Below are 16,207 nucleotides of genomic sequence, written 5' to 3'. Positions count from 1 at the left end.
TATGAGAAGGTATTATACTTCTTTCATTTACCTCTCCTTGTTGGATATGCTATAATGTACAATTTTGTGTGACTTGGTTTATGGCCGTTGTACGATTGTGTTTCATGAGTATAGATATGATACAAGTTTTTAATAAAAGTTGTTTAGTTATTTTGTGAGTGAAAAGAGGTCATTTTATTATTTTTACGTTCGTTAATGTAGTAACAATGAGGCATGATTGGTTTTTATGGAGTATAGTTATGTAAAACAAGTGTAAATTATAAACAAATTTAGAAAATGGAACTTAAAAAGTGAGCAATAGTTTGTAGAACGTCTTAAAACGTACACTTTTTTCCAAGACGTGGAAGCATTGTTAAACATGGAGTAGTAGTTTTTTTAACCACTACTTATTAATTTCTCCATTTTGACAATATTTCCTGATTTAATTATAATATGAAGTTCTAACTAATTAAATATAAATAACGGATAAGTACTAAAATAAATTAATTAATAGTAACTGAATATTACCTCATAAATGACCACAATAAAAGAAGTTATGTTGAAATTTTTCTCTATACTATTCCAATCCTACTAGTCAAATTATAATTTATTATATGATGGAATCTGGCTGCTTTTCCGTCCATAAACACATCACAACAATGCAAAAAAATAAAATAAATTAAATCAAAAAAAGAAAAAAACAAATATATATGCATGATTGATCTCTCAATCTCATTAATAAAAGCTTTCACCATCACCAACTGTATCAATTAATTCGCATAGTAAATCAAAAATCAATAATAACACCAAACAAATCAATCCAAAATTCACCAAAAATGCCTACGAACTCCTCACCATTCGCCGAAGCGAAGATCCCGGAGCAGAAGAGCCACGGCGGAGTTATATTCCCCGCCGTGTTAACTCCTGCTGCCGCAGCGGCCGCTTTGACAGCGGCCGTTAAGGAGCAGAGGCCGTGGCTGGACTCGCTTCTCCACAAACACGGGGCGATTTTGTTCCGTGGATTTGATTCGATAGCCACGGCCTCCGACTTCAACGACGTCGTCGAAGCTTTCGGGTACGAGGAGCTGCCGTATGTCGGCGGCGCCGCCCCCAGGACTAACGTCGTCGGCCGTGTCTTCACCGCTAATGAATCGCCGCCGGATCAGAAAATCCCTTTCCACCATGAAATGGCTCAGGTTAGTTTTTATTTTTCAATTTAATTATAACTTCATCAGTAATTTATTTTATGGCTAATGATCGAATCTATCATGATTTTTATTATTTTTATCAATTTCATCCTAATTTTGGAAACCTATTGAATTTATATTCAATTTTTCCAACCTTACCAGTGATATCTCAATTTTTTCTACTTATATCAATTTTTAATATAATTAAACAACTTTGCAAAGTTTATGATATTTTAAAAATATAATTTGAAAATCAAGTTGATCAAGTAAATGAAAAGAGTGTACTATAATTGATCCATTTTGTTGTTGTTTGATCACAAGGTGCCAAAGTACCCTACAAAGCTGTTTTTCTTCTGCGAAACAGAGCCCGTCTCCGGCGGAGAAACGCCAATCGTTCCTAGTCACGTCGTATACGAAAGAATGAAAGAGAAACACCCGGAGTTCGTGGACAAGTTAGAGAAGCATGGCGTGATTTACACACGAGTTCTTGGGGAGGAGGATGACCCTTCCTCCCCAATCGGCCGTGGATGGAAATCTACGTTTATGACCGCAGATAAGGCCGTGGCCGAGGAAAGGTACTGTTGATATCACACAAGTAATGTCGGGGCCACAAAACATAAAATTGTCTTTTCGAAATCTCAAAATCAAATTCTAAAATCACAGTCTACACTAAATTTATTTTGTGTACGCCCTTGCAATATAATCTAGTTTACTTTAGTGTACACCAAAAACATAATGACCTTTCGATCCACTATTTTTTTTTCACTTTATGAAATTACAAATTTAGCTTTCATTTATAACAGGGCAGCAAAGCTTAACATGAAGGTGGAGTGGACAGAGGACGGGGCGAAGACGATAATGGGGCCGATCCCGGCCATCAAGGAGGACGAGACGAGGCAGCAGCGGAAGACGTGGTTCAATAGCATGGTGGCTGCCTACACGGGGTGGGAGGACAAGCGAAACGATCCAAAGAAGGCAGTGATTTTTGGCAGCGGAGAGCCGTTGCCAGATCACATAATCTACGATTGCCTGAGGATCTTGGAGGAGGAAAGCGTCGCTATTCCGTGGCGAAAAGGCGACGTGTTGTTGATCGATAATCTGGCTGTTCTTCACGCTCGAAAGCCGTTCACCCCTCCTCGTAGGATTTTGGCTTCTCTATGCAAATGATCAGAAGAATAAAATGTGGATGATGTTCTTTGTGGTATCCATGAAGATTTGGTAGTTGAGTAGTGTGTATTTGCAAGTATAATAATAAATTTTTTCGATTTTTAGTTGGAAAATGTAGTAGCTTTGATAGTGAATTTAGATTTATGTGATAAAGGCTACTAAATTGATGGAATGTGATATGATCTATGAGATATCGTTGGTTGTTTAAGGCTACTAAGTTATTGGAACGTGATATATGATGTACAGCTTGTTTCGGCTATAAACAAATCAAAACTTCGAGGTTTTTCTAGTTGATTATATTAAGTTGTGAGATAAATCAATTTTTTTTCGGCAATTTGCCCTATTTTTTAGGAGGTGAGAAAATCATGAAGTTTGATCAAATTATTATCCGCCTCTGCAACTTTAAAAAACAACCGTAAAATTCATGAATTTAACATTTTTTCCTACGGAATCTAATTTGGAAATGCGACATTGAAAATCTCTACGAGAAGACTGCATATGAATTTTATCATTTTTTTCAATACATGTGCATCAAATTAACAACATACTATTATAAATAGTAAATCAGAATATTTCAGCATGAGAAAATGCTAGAATTTATTATTTTTACTGGCGATTTTTAAAGTTGTGGTTTGTCTGATTTTGAACAAAATTCATGGTAATTTTTTTTTATGATTTGCCATGTTTTTATCCAGGGAGTAGGCAACATCTATGAGTCACTTCACTGAGTGGGCCTACACGTGGACTGAACTTAACTCAATAATTTGTCGTTTAGGCCCAAATAACAACTGCTACTCCTTACTATACTAGTATTATTTAAGTCCTTCAATAAATCTAATGTAATTCCAAAATCTACAAATTCCATAAATCAATGATTACTCTTGTTTCACATCACGACCAAACAACTTTTTTATAATAGGATTACATTATTGAGTTAGTAAAAAACTAAAAATACTAAATTGATCGTAATTATAAATAGTTTCAGTTAGTTTCAGTTTGCCAAAATTTAATGTGATCATGGGCTGATATGGGCAAGTTAATTCTAGGCCCAGTTTTCAGTCCAAACCACACCCCACTTTATTTATATTTAAGGAAAAATATTCCTGAGGAACTCACATTTAAAAAGTTTCGGTAGGATTAAAATGATTTCGGTGTTATATTTTGTTATGAGTAAAGATAGTCATAAATGTATACATATATAATACCTTTAAATATCTTTATTTAAATTGATTTTATCATTAATTATATTATCCTATATGAAAATATTTAATTTTAAAAAGTTACTAATGTTTTCTCAAGTTACTATAAAAGATAAAGATGCAATATATCAATTATTATAATTTTAATTAATATTTATGAACTGATTTTAAGTATAAAATATGCAAAAAAATCCAATTATATGGTGTACTGTATACTGGGTAAAGTCTCCTCTTATATAGTTTTTTTGTCCCTACCAAATCGAGTAAACATGGGTTGATTAGACTACATGTGTGTCCATTTTAGGCGTTAGACTATATGTGTGTCCATTTTAGGTGTCACGATTTCTTAATATGGATGTTATGTAGCTCTCATTTAATCAATAATATGTACATATACACTATTTATTAAAAAACCATTTGTTTTTAATCTTTTACACCGCATACGAAGTGTGATATATTCCAATTGAAGGAACTTGGAAGGAGGAAAAGGTGTGGCAAATAAAGGGCACTAGCTTCGTAAACTACTTGACTTTGCAATTTGCAACTAGTCCTTTTAATTAGTATAATATACTACACATTAAATCCAATTAATTTAATCTTTTAACTTTTGCAAGGAAAGTCCATAGACCATACCTTAAGTCATAATTGAGGGGAATATGGGTAACTACCTTAATTTTTCATACATATTTTTATTTAAATATACCTGTAGAGATCAGACCAGTCCAGATTCACTAATTACCGAGATCTCTTTGTTCTTGTATAAGAGAGCTCAGTCAAACTCTCAACTCCGCGGCTGATTTAATCAAGATTACAAGTTTATTACAAGTCATGACAGAAACCCTAGCTAGTCCCTTGACTAAATTGCAGCATGCACACTTAAAGAAACAAGTTAGTAATAACAAACAAGATCCTCTCGGATCTAAGATATTACAACTGAAACGAACAAGAAACACATAGAAAACCGAATAGATCACAGTGTTTGGCTCAGCCACCCGCCAACAGTTCAGATCTATTCAACCAGAGTCTAGGTCCAAGGGAGCACCGTCAAATCCTACCAGAGATTCACCTCTCACTGTCGGGATCAACACTACACAACTCCTTCACACTAGATCTAGAGCCACGGAACACAATCTCACACCAAAACTGATACGAGCTCGCCTAACGGTGATCCGGGAGAAGCAGAGCACACCGAGGCAGCCCCGCAGCAGCAACAACAGAAGCAAGTAACACAATCAACTCGGACGTTAAGGCCAAGGGACCGCATCAAGGCCCCAAGGAAGTACGCGAGCTGAGTCGCGATAGGCGTCGAAAGGGCCGATGTTTTTAATTTCCTTTTTTTCTCTTTTATTTTATTGACTTTAGAATTACTATTATTTTTATTTGCTTAGCGAGTCGGGCCAGTTATAAGCCCCGTTTGGGTTTTCTTAGTTGGTTCTTTCCCAAACGTATTAGGATTAGGTCGAACCAACCCTAGGGTTTTAGTTTAAATAGAGCCTTCGATCTTCATTCAAGTATCTATGAAAATATAATTTTGGCTCAATTGAATTGTGCATCAAGAAACATCGTTCTCCGCTGCCGACGAGAATCTATCTCGCGCTCAGCATCTCTTCTCCGGAATCGTCGCCGACCCAAACCTATTGGGCGCTCGACAATTGCGGATACGTTTCTTGATTGAGGGGACAACTCGACGCCCTAAGGCAGTTGATCCTTAACAACTGGTGCCTTCATTGTGTACTCAACATGGAAAGCGTCGACGATCGCGTTCCGCCAGCCGGCCTCCTCACTGGCGGCAACGCCCAGATTTTGATCGGCGACTCCTCGCGACGTGTTCCGACGGTCAACCGCGCAGGGGATGGCGGATCACGCATACCTCAGCGTGAATCGCCAGACGGCGGAACTCCCGGCGACGCCATGTCGCTGGGGTTTGCGAAGATTTTATCTCGTTTTGATGAAGTTGAATTAAGATTGGCAAAATTGGAGACAAGCCGCAGTCGTGAGCCGGATCCACCGTATGCTTCGGACGATCCGGACATCGACGATTTTCGTTCCAGACGTGATGGTGGGCCGCCTGACGACGATCTCCCTTGGACCTTCAACCACGGCCGGCGTGACCGTGGTGGGGACATCCGTCGCCGGCGTGGGGCAATTCGCGAGACGCTACTACGGTCCATTTGAAGTCTTGGAGCAGGTAGGGCCAGTGGCGTATCGGTTGCGTCTTCCGGAGGGGAGTCGAATACACGATGTGTTTCATGTCAGCCTCCTCCGGGAATTTGTGGCCGGTGAGGGGTCGGGATTGCACGTTCCGCTGCCATCGGAGTATGTGGGAGGCCGCCCAATTGTGTACCCGATAGAATTCGTGGAGTCCCAGATAATGTGGCATGACGGCAAGGCGGTTGAGCACGTTTTGGTGCGGTGGTCAAATGGTTCAGGGTCCCCGTCGTGGGAGCCTTTGGAAGTGATTCGGAGGCATTTTCCATCTCTCCACCTTGAGGTCAAGGAGTCGGTTAAGCCCGGGGGGGTTGATACGAGCTCGCCTAACGGTGATCCGGGAGAAGCAGAGCACACCGAGGCAGCCCCGCAGCAGCAACAACAGAAGCAAGTAACACAATCAACTCGGACGTTAAGGCCAAGGGACCGCATCAAGGCCCCAAGGAAGTACGCGAGCTGAGTCGCGATAGGCGTCGAAAGGGCCGATGTTTTTAATTTCCTTTTTTTCTCTTTTATTTTATTGACTTTAGAATTACTATTATTTTTATTTGCTTAGCGAGTCGGGCCAGTTATAAGCCCCGTTTAGGTTTTCTTAGTTGGTTCTTTCCCAAACGTATTAGGATTAGGTCGAACCAACCCTAGGGTTTTAGTTTAAATAGAGCCTTCGATCTTCATTCAATTATCTATGAAAATATAATTTTGGCTCAATTGAATTGTGCATCAAGAAACATCGTTCTTCGCTGCCGACGAGAATCTATCTCGCGCTCAGCATCTCTTCTCCGGAATCGTCGCCGACCCAAACCTATTGGGCGCTCGACAATTGCGGATACGTTTCTTGATTGAGGGGACAACTCGACGCCCTAAGGCAGTTGATCCTTAACAAAAACCCTCACACACCAAACCCTAGATCTCATACACACCAGCAACCGAAGTAGTTGCCTTCGCCGGTTAAACACTACCTTCAATCGCACCGAGGAACAGCGAGAGACTCAAATGAAACCACCGGAGAATCAATCGGAGAAGAAGAGAGGAGTGAAAGAGAAGAGAGAAGTCGCTGACTAGAGAGTGAGAGTAGAGAGAAGAATCTTGGAAGAATGAATACACAAACCGTCATACTCCTCTCACATATCTAACACAGCCCCACATCCAACGGTGTAGGATCCAGATCTGGGTTAAGGTAAGACATGGCAGCAATCAAACGGTGGAGAGGAAAGGTCACTGCGCTAAAGGGCTCAGCACATTGGGCCTAGCCCAATAAATCAACCTTGGGTCTATTTAATCCACAACCCATATAAAAGTCCACTGACAATATTCAACTATACCTTCTTTGTGGTTAGTTGAGATCTTTATAAAATTTGCATTATTTATCTAAAACATTTAATTCTTTCCCATAATTCTTTATGAGGGTATTTAGTCGCCATACCTTTATCCATCATGTCTAGATTCAATTTCCCACGTTTTTTCAAAGGAATTTGGACCCCATTATATCCATTCATCTACGTTTCAAGATCTTTTCATGTTCCTTTATAGTATGACTATATGAGTGGACTTATTTTCACTTTAAAATTTTGATATCATTGCTACAATATGGGCATGGGCAATTTTGATTGGCTGGTAACTATAAATAGTTTTCTTGAGTATATAGTTCCTTGGTGTCAAGTGTTGATGGGAGTATATATACATGGATCAGTGTTTATTTTTACCTTTATTTGGTTGCTTTTTCTAAAAAGATTGGTTTAGTATTTCGTCTCCACAATTTCGATATTGTACTATTATATCTCATAATTATACATCAAACTCCCACCTTTTTATTTATTTATTTCATATTGTCATATTATCTTGGTTACAAATTGCCTATAGTGATTGTAGTAATTTAAATTACCAAATCTGATCAGATTTTGATCAGTTTCAATAGATTTAAAAAGAGAACATTTTATCACTAAGTTCAGTTTTTCCATAACTATTCCAAATGTATATATAAAATGACATCTTTCATTAATGCTCAAAATGACGTTATTTAATAAGTGTTTATTTATTATAATAAAATAATATTGTTTTAAGAAACACTGAAATATATCGTTTTGTACACCATGAGAACTCAATTATTTATATGTGGTCTATGTGGCATGTATATCATGATTAGTGGTGTTAATTTGAAGGTGAAAGAGAGATTATAATTACAATTCTCTCTAACGAATAAAACCGATTGTGATGAGTCATGCACGCATGAGAAAAAAGAAATAGCACTATATGTATTCAAATATTAAAAGATGTGTTGTCATTATCAAAACCAAATCTAATCCGACTTCTTAAACCCCTAATCATAGCTTATATCAAATAAAATAAGTTGAAACAACGCTTTTTTACTTTTGTGTGTTAATTTTTTATTTATTCCTTTGTAGATGCAATGTATCATATTATACGATATTCAAGAACAATATGATGAACCCTTCATCATATTTATTCAGAATAAAGGAGAAGAATTTGGGTTTCTATGACTTGATGTAATTTTCATATGTTTATAAGATAAAACCAAAATTGGTTTCAAGGACTCTATTGTTTTGTAATTGCTTTAATTCTACATCAGATATGTTTCTGAAATTATTTCTAAATCTTTATCTTTAGAAGATTCGTATTTCTTTTTTGAAAGATTTGGCGGTCTTTTGGATGACCTGGTCGAGAGAGTACGATACGTTGGTGTAAAAGATTGAGTTGGATCTATGATGTTGTCTATAGTAAGGTCTGGTCGGAAGGTGTTCTTACTTCTTTTACAACCTTTCTTATTGTAAGATCTTCAGACGTTACGATATGACACGCAGACGTACATATTGATCAAGAAGACATGGTCGAGAGGTTGTATTAATTGGGTCCTCAATCTCCATGAAAGACCGATTAGGGCTGTTGAGCATTCCATTAAAGTGATAGCAAATGGCGCCAGATCTTCTTTAGGTGAGACCCATCGTGATAAAATATTCATCCGTGCCTGACCCTGATATGTGGATCATCCAAGACACGTTAGCGTATCCAGCCGTGATTGGAACGACACATAAAATCCAACCACTTACCTACTTCATTGCCCCCAACCCTTTCTCGTACTTATTTTGAAACATAATGGTTTCATGTTCTTTCAGAGATTGGCTATTCCTCTCCGTTCGTATCTCTTTTTTTTTTGACAAAAATCAATTCTTCTAATATTTACTTTATTCTTTCTCCACTTAACTATACAAACACTAATTTCTTCAATAATGCATTGAAAAGAAATGTCTCACCTAATGGAAATAAAATTTATCAATGTTTTTATATATTTTTTTATGTGATGACACTTTATAATAGGGTGGAAGTCAAGTTGCTTGACTTTAGGGGAACAATAAGCAAACAAGCCTACCTATTGGACTAAAAATAGTGTTTGATATTACACTGCCTCTAGTATAATCTCAATTGCTAGTGCTTTTCTACCAATCAGAACTATTAGAACCAATCAATAAAAAATGAAAATACACGGAGATAAATAGGAGACAAATTCATAAAAGCAAGGGAACCTATTAAATACTTCATCTGTTTTACAGTAGTACAATCATTTTACCATTTTGGTACGTTCTATAATAGTAGTCATTTTCCTTTTTAGTAAAAATCAACACATTTCTTCTCATTTACTTTACTTTCTCTTACTTATTCTTTCTTCATCTCTCTATTTTTTTCATTTTCTACTTTATTATTTATTTACTTAATCCACTTTAATATAATTTTTTTAAAATCGCATGCCGAAAAAGAAAATGTCTCCCCTACCGCAAGGCGGAGGGAGTATGAAAGAGTCATAGCACTAACAATTAATACAATTAATTACTACTGCACACAGTAATAGTATTGAAATAGTAGTACTTTATATTAGTCTTATTTGGCCCAACTTCTTGTAGGCCCACAAACCAAGTGAAATCATTTTTCATATTTAAAGTAGTTGCTATAAAAATTTATAACCAAAAAAGTTGAATCTTCAACTGTCGACTTATAAAAAAATGATAGGTAACACATAAATAACGATGATAATGGGTTCGAGATTGATTAATAGTCCTAACAATTTCATAAGAATTTTCAGCCCAAAACCGCACACTTTGTTATTTTAAATATCCCACAATATTTTTAAATTTCTCATTTTTGACCTTTTCTTCACATTTTACTTTCATTTTACACCCCTATTTATCACAAAACCAATACAGTAACTATTAAACAAAGTTGGATTCTTTCTCCATATACAAAAAGCACAATCTAAAAATGACTATGACTAAAATCCGTATCACGTCAAAATGTATTGTAATGGAATAATGAATTTGGAATATTAATCAAATGTGAAAACCAAAAATTAGAATACGATTGAACCAAGTTGGCTTCGTACTTTTTCCATTTCCCACAACCACGATTTAGTAAAACGAATAAAAAAATGGAATGAATAATGATGATTGTCATTTTGATAAAAAAAAAGATGGTGTAAATGCAATGGTTGACTTTTGACCCATACCGTAGGCCGTGCACACACCGTATCTTTAGCTCTAGTTGGCTGTGGACGGAGGAGAGTAGCTAGCAGACAATATCATAGCATCTGCATGTTTTTATTACACTGCCTCCAAATCTCTCTCTCTCAATTTTACCTTCACATGTTTGGTATACAAAGATTAAAAAAATTGATTTTTTCTGCTTAAAAATAATGACTCATTTTATTTAGGGAAATGCTATGCAGCTATGGATTTTAGTAAATATAAATATTATGAATAGGAATCATTTAATTACCTTATTCAGTGGCGGATCCAGGATCCGGAATCGGAGGGGGCGGAATATATAGTATTAGCTTGATTGAGTGAGGACATGGCTATTCTTTTCGTTGTTCGGGGTGACGCCGGAGGCAAACGGAGGGGGCGGACATGGTAATTTTACGTCCCGATAAGGGGAAAATAGTCGCACGGAGGGGGCGACCGCCCCCTCCTGCCCCCCCCCCCCTAGATCCGCCACTGACCTTATTTAATGCTCAAACAATGTTACACTATTACCCTTCTACTTAATTGCACTAAGTAAGTTTCAATTCCATAATCCATTATTAATATTTCTTTTATTTTCAACTTCTTTCAGTTTTTATTTTTACTAATATATTTTTATATAATGTATTATTTATTTAAATATTACGTGTATTATCCAGTTAATAATTATGCTATGCAGCCACATGCATTGTTTGTTTTAAATTTGAGAAACTAAAAATTTATACGGATTGAATTTATTTATAACAATAAATATTTATTATTAATCATTGAAATATATAGTAATATAGCTTCATAACCATTATACTATTTATTTGTATACTAAAATTTCTTATTACATAATTCAATGTATTATTATTGTTATTATTAATTATGTTGCTATTATTATAAGGTACATGATCATTTGTGTATTAGATTGAATAATAGTAGTATTATTACTATTGATAATAAAACTATCATTGATTAAATTCCTCCTTCCGTCCCCATAAATAAAAAAAATATTCCTTTTTAATCCGCCGTTCCTGAAAAATAGAAACTTTCTATTTGAGGAAATTTCTTATGATATCTATTTTCCTTTAACACATTTTTATTTCTATCTCTTATTTTTAATTTTGCATTAAAACACGTTCCATTTAAAAAATTCTTATTTTTAGGAGACGGGGAAGGTATATACTATTAAGAGCTCTTATTTTCTTCATAACTAACATATTCTTTTCTCTCCACAAACCATTCATTTCCTTTGATCCTAATAAAAATATTTTATGCAATCAAATTAATAGTACTATTAAAATGACCAAGATGAAGATCGAATTAAAAGTAAGATTAAAGAAGTTGTGATATCATATATAAATATTAAATATTTTATGAATTAATTTGTGAGATAATCAATAATTGGTTGTGACATCATAGTTAACGTGTGATGGGGGATGGGGGTGCTATGTAATGATATTTTGTCTATATAAGTTTTAATTTAAAATTAAACTCCTAACTTGTTATGTTTTTTCTATAGAGTAGATTTTTATTTAATTGTAAGAAATGAGGGATGAAATGAGCTTAATGGATGAGTTTTGGTAGTTGATGCCATGTGATAGACTACTCTAAGTTTTATAGTAGTAATATTTTATTTTTACATAATACAATAGTATTATAGCATGATATGATATTATATAACTCAATAAAAATATTACATACTACTAAAATTGATTTCCTAATTAACAAGATACACGGGTAATAGTAAATTAAATTATCGATAATTAATTTGACTTATAAATTTAAAATGGTGATATTCACAACTATAATGATTCATACACTACAAAAAGATTATTTTTTAAGAACACGAATTAACGTACTTAGTTGTATTAAAAAATATCTTTAATAATATTTTTGTTGTAAACATTGAATTAAACAATTATAGTATAAATTACTTATAAATTATATTCATTGAAACATGTAATTAAATTAGTGATCAAAGTTGAAACTGAACTATGATTAATTTACTTATCTCGGTATATTACTCATTTTCGATTAATTGATTGTTGAATGTTTTAAACTGATTATAAACTATATATGAGTCTTTGTCATAACTTAGCTTTATAAATTATCTTGGATTTTAATTTATTTAATGGATGTTCAATTAAGTAATTTCCAATTGTATAATTTATGTTTCCAGAATAAGATATTTTCTAAGTACACTTTTAATATTGAAACATGATCCCCTCTAAAAACGTGAATTACTTTTTTTATAATGTATACTAGTATAATATTTACATATATTTTGTTATAATTATGTAAATACTAATTATTAATAATTGACTTATTTTATATAAAGGAGAACAAAAATAATTAGTAAAAATTGAAATTATAATATCATTAGATATTTATAGTATAATTTAAAATTAATTTTACACTAAATTTAAATAAAAATACAAAATAATAGTAAATAAAATATAAAAAGGGATATGAAATCAACATAAAAGAATTGAAAAGATGGTTACATTTCTCTTTGTTATTTATGGTGTTAATGTTCAAGGATAATATAGTCCAAAACAAATCGCTACTTTCTAGATGAAATAAATTAAAGTTAATCAGCAATAAATCTACACTTTTTTATTAATATTTTAATTTTATGTTGGCCATAATATGACCATTTAGCAGTACTCTTTAATTTAAGATGCGCAACAAAATACGAGAGAGTGGCAAGCATTTAAGATGTTGGGAACTATGGGGGGTAGCATCGTATTTGAGCTATTAACCCATTTTTGGAGGGTAAATGTGATAGCATCAAAGTAGAAGGGATTAAAGATCTTTAACTTTTTACCACAAAATTAAAAGGGGTGGTTTAATACTAGCTCAATTATATCCCCAATTCATTAATCTTGAATTTGTTTGTAGTTAAAGTTGGAGTCGTGATCAAGATAAGTAAGCATGTTCTTAGGGTACTGTGCTGAATTACTAAGGAAGTTTTGTCATTATATATATTTTAATTGGAGTATTGTCTTGAAGATAGAGGTGAAAGTCAGCACGCTTTTGCTTGCCGCATCAGACAACGTTACATAGTTGGTTGCGTGCATTTCGTTCTAATTCCGTTTCCTGTTATAGACCTACTTCTTTACAAGAGAATCTCTCTACTTGTATTTCTCTTGTCTCCTCTCTTCCTCTCTCTCTGTCTTCCCTTTCTCATGTCTCTGTAAAGGTTTCAAGAGAGGGAAAGAGAAATCAACAGCCTCACTGCGCTCAAAAGTGTGCCATATATATATATATATATATCAAAACATGATTGTATATTGCATCTCTTTCCGCTTGAGGCCCCTTTCCTTCCATTTCCATCATTTCTTTTTCTCCAAAAAGCTCCCTTCTTGTCCTTGACGACGCTCTGTTCGCCAAAAGTCCGCAACCAGCCGCTTTTCATCGTGCTGTCTTCGAAGAAGATCGGTTGTGGCTTCCTCTCAAATGTGGGCTCTCATTACTTTAAGCCCTTCTCTCCAATCCCTTTTAAAGCTCCGATCTTTACTGTGTTATTGACTGCTTGTTGTGATCTCGTCTGCATAGCTTCTCATATAGTCACACACACACTTCTCTCTCTCTCTCTCTCTCTCTCTGTTAATGGAGGATTATTCAAGGGAAGATGAAGGGTGTCCTCAGCTGCTGGATTTGATTGCGAAAGGAGGAGAATGGGTGGGTAAAAGCGCAGTGGAAAGAAGCCATGGGACTTCAGAGGAGAAAAAGCTTGAGCTAAGGCTTGCTCCACCGGGAGGAGAATGGAGCTTTGAAGAAAGCTACGCCACCATCTCTAGAGAGAGAGATGGACTTTTCTCTCTAGGCCCTTGTCCTCAAAATACAGTCTTGAAACCTCCATCTCCATGGCAGCAGCAGCAGCAGCAGCACCTCCAAACTTCATATCTCCATCCTGTCAGAAGGGAATCCTCACAGCTCTGTAGCAATAGAGCAGCAGCAGCAGCAGCAGCAGAAACTAAGGCATTTTCAGTAGCAAATACAGCTGTGCACAACACTGCTCAGAAAAGGTGTTCTCACCTTTATCTTCCATTTTGCCTGTAGTTTTTGCCTTTTGTGCAAGAGTATATTCACTTTCTTTCTCTTTTCTCTCTCTCTCCCTGCATTTAATTGTTCATGTATCTTGTGGTCCATGCATTTACCAGATTTGTTTTACCTTCCTCGTTTATTGAATTATTGTGCTTTCCCTTTCTCCTTGAATTCCCATATTCCCCTTCTGTGAAAAGGATCAAAACCCTATCCATTTTTCAAGATTCTTGGCTAATGATCTTGTAATTCATTGTAGTATTATGAAAAATTGAATCTTTCATGCTTAGGATTTATCACAGTTGATTAATTAACTCTATTTTTTTCCTAATGATGCAAACCATTTTCAAGATTATTGGCAATATCCCATGATCTTTTTATTCAATGTTGGAATTGTGTTATTATAAAATGGATTTTTCATGCTTTGGATTTAATATGGAGTAGTTGATTGATTAACTATATCCTTTTCCTAATGATGCAAAAAAAGAACTGCACCTGCGTCAGTGGTGGGATGGCCTCCAATTCGTTCATTCAGAAAAAACATTGCCAGCGGCAGTTCCTCCAAACAAGCTTCAGACTCACCTGATGGTGCTCCGAGAAAGGTTTCGACTGTCGAAAACTGCCCAAGAACCCCCTTTGTGAAGATCAACATGGATGGTATCCCCATTGGGAGGAAAGTTGATCTGAAATCATACAATACTTATGAAAAGCTGTCATTTGCAGTTGATGAGCTCTTCAGGGGCCTTCTTGCAGGTCGGCCTTTGTTCAAACTAATACAAGTCGGTTTGAGCAATGCTACAACTGAATAATGAATGATTCAAATGAGCTTGTTGTTTGTTTGATCCATTTGCAGTGCAGAAGAAATTGTGCAGTGGTGGGATCAAAGACGAGGGCGATGGAGTGGAGAAGATCGGAGGCTTATTGGACGGGAGCGGAGAATATACCCTCGTGTATGAGGATCATGAAGGTGACAGGATGCTTGTTGGTGATGTTCCTTGGCAGTAAGCATCTTTGCATCCATGGATAGTATCCCTTAATTTTGTTTATTGTGTTTATTCCTCTGTCACATTTGGCTTGATTTAATTTAGTTTTATATAGTATGAGATGAAGCAGATTTGATATAGAGTAATGTTTTTCACTTGGATTCTTATGCAGCTTAAATTCCTTTGCTTTTGTTTGATTCTTTAATGTGTTTGAATCAGACAAATGCTTCTAACATTGTCAAGTTATTGTCTGAAACTCTTTGGTATATATTTTCAAACCAATCTCATTGCAACATTAATGTGACTAACAACTCATAGAGATCTTGTGATTGCCTTCGAAAATGAATATTTATGGTTACATTCCAAATGCTTACTTTCATACTTATGAAAATTTTCTGTTATTGTTAGCATGTTCGTCTCAACAGTGAAAAGGCTTCGCGTGCTGAAAAGCTCAGAACTGTCTGCATTGTCTCGTGAGCATTCTACTCCCTACTGACATCAAACTCCTTGTCATGAAAAAATCATAAGTGAGATATCCATCGAAGCTTGGTTTTAACGGGTGCCATTTTTGGATCGATGTTGCTATTGTAGGTGGACCTAAACAGGGAAAGATCTCCATGAACAATTAAATGTAGCGAGGATGTCTATTTTGTGTTTAGCATCAACGTTTTTCGGACTCGGACTCATTTTTTTGTGTTTTTTCTGGAGACCATATAACTGTTTATGCTGTTGAAACATTTGGCCATTTCTGGGTTTTGTAGTGAAGGTGTAACTCAAAGCCTGTATGTAAAAAATTTGGACCTTCTTCTCTGCTTTGGACATCTGGTTTTGTATGTAATTTTTAAAAAAAGTTCCGTTTGATTGTTGATATCTGTTTGTTTGAATACCTATAAATGAAAACTTTCTGAAGGGGTAATTTTTAT

General features: G+C 35.4%; 2 protein-coding genes across 2 annotated transcripts; both read left to right on the top strand.

The window, feature by feature from the left end:
* Nucleotides 1-740: 740 nt before the first annotated feature.
* On the top strand, nt 741-2,541 carry LOC121801637 (clavaminate synthase-like protein At3g21360). The gene is made up of 3 exons (XM_042201171.1): nt 741-1,175; nt 1,488-1,741; nt 1,970-2,541. Exons 1-3 carry the CDS (start codon nt 816-818, stop codon nt 2,331-2,333), a joined length of 978 nt encoding a protein of 325 aa, XP_042057105.1. The 5' UTR covers nt 741-815; the 3' UTR covers nt 2,334-2,541.
* Nucleotides 2,542-13,291: 10,750 nt separating this feature from the next.
* Nucleotides 13,292-16,154, top strand: LOC121797806 (auxin-responsive protein IAA26-like). The gene is made up of 5 exons (XM_042196533.1): nt 13,292-14,285; nt 14,789-15,054; nt 15,155-15,302; nt 15,693-15,757; nt 15,876-16,154. The coding sequence occupies exons 1-5, from the start codon at nt 13,867-13,869 to the stop codon at nt 15,911-15,913; spliced, it is 936 nt and encodes a 311-aa protein (XP_042052467.1). The 5' UTR covers nt 13,292-13,866; the 3' UTR covers nt 15,914-16,154.
* The last annotated feature ends 53 nt before the right edge of the window (nt 16,155-16,207 follow it).

The sequence above is a fragment of the Salvia splendens genome, chromosome 4, assembly GCF_004379255.2.
Source record: "Salvia splendens isolate huo1 chromosome 4, SspV2, whole genome shotgun sequence".
Taxonomy (NCBI): Eukaryota; Viridiplantae; Streptophyta; class Magnoliopsida; order Lamiales; family Lamiaceae; genus Salvia; species Salvia splendens.
Note: the sequence above shows the minus strand (reverse complement) of the source record. Positions and strands in the feature narration are given on the sequence as shown.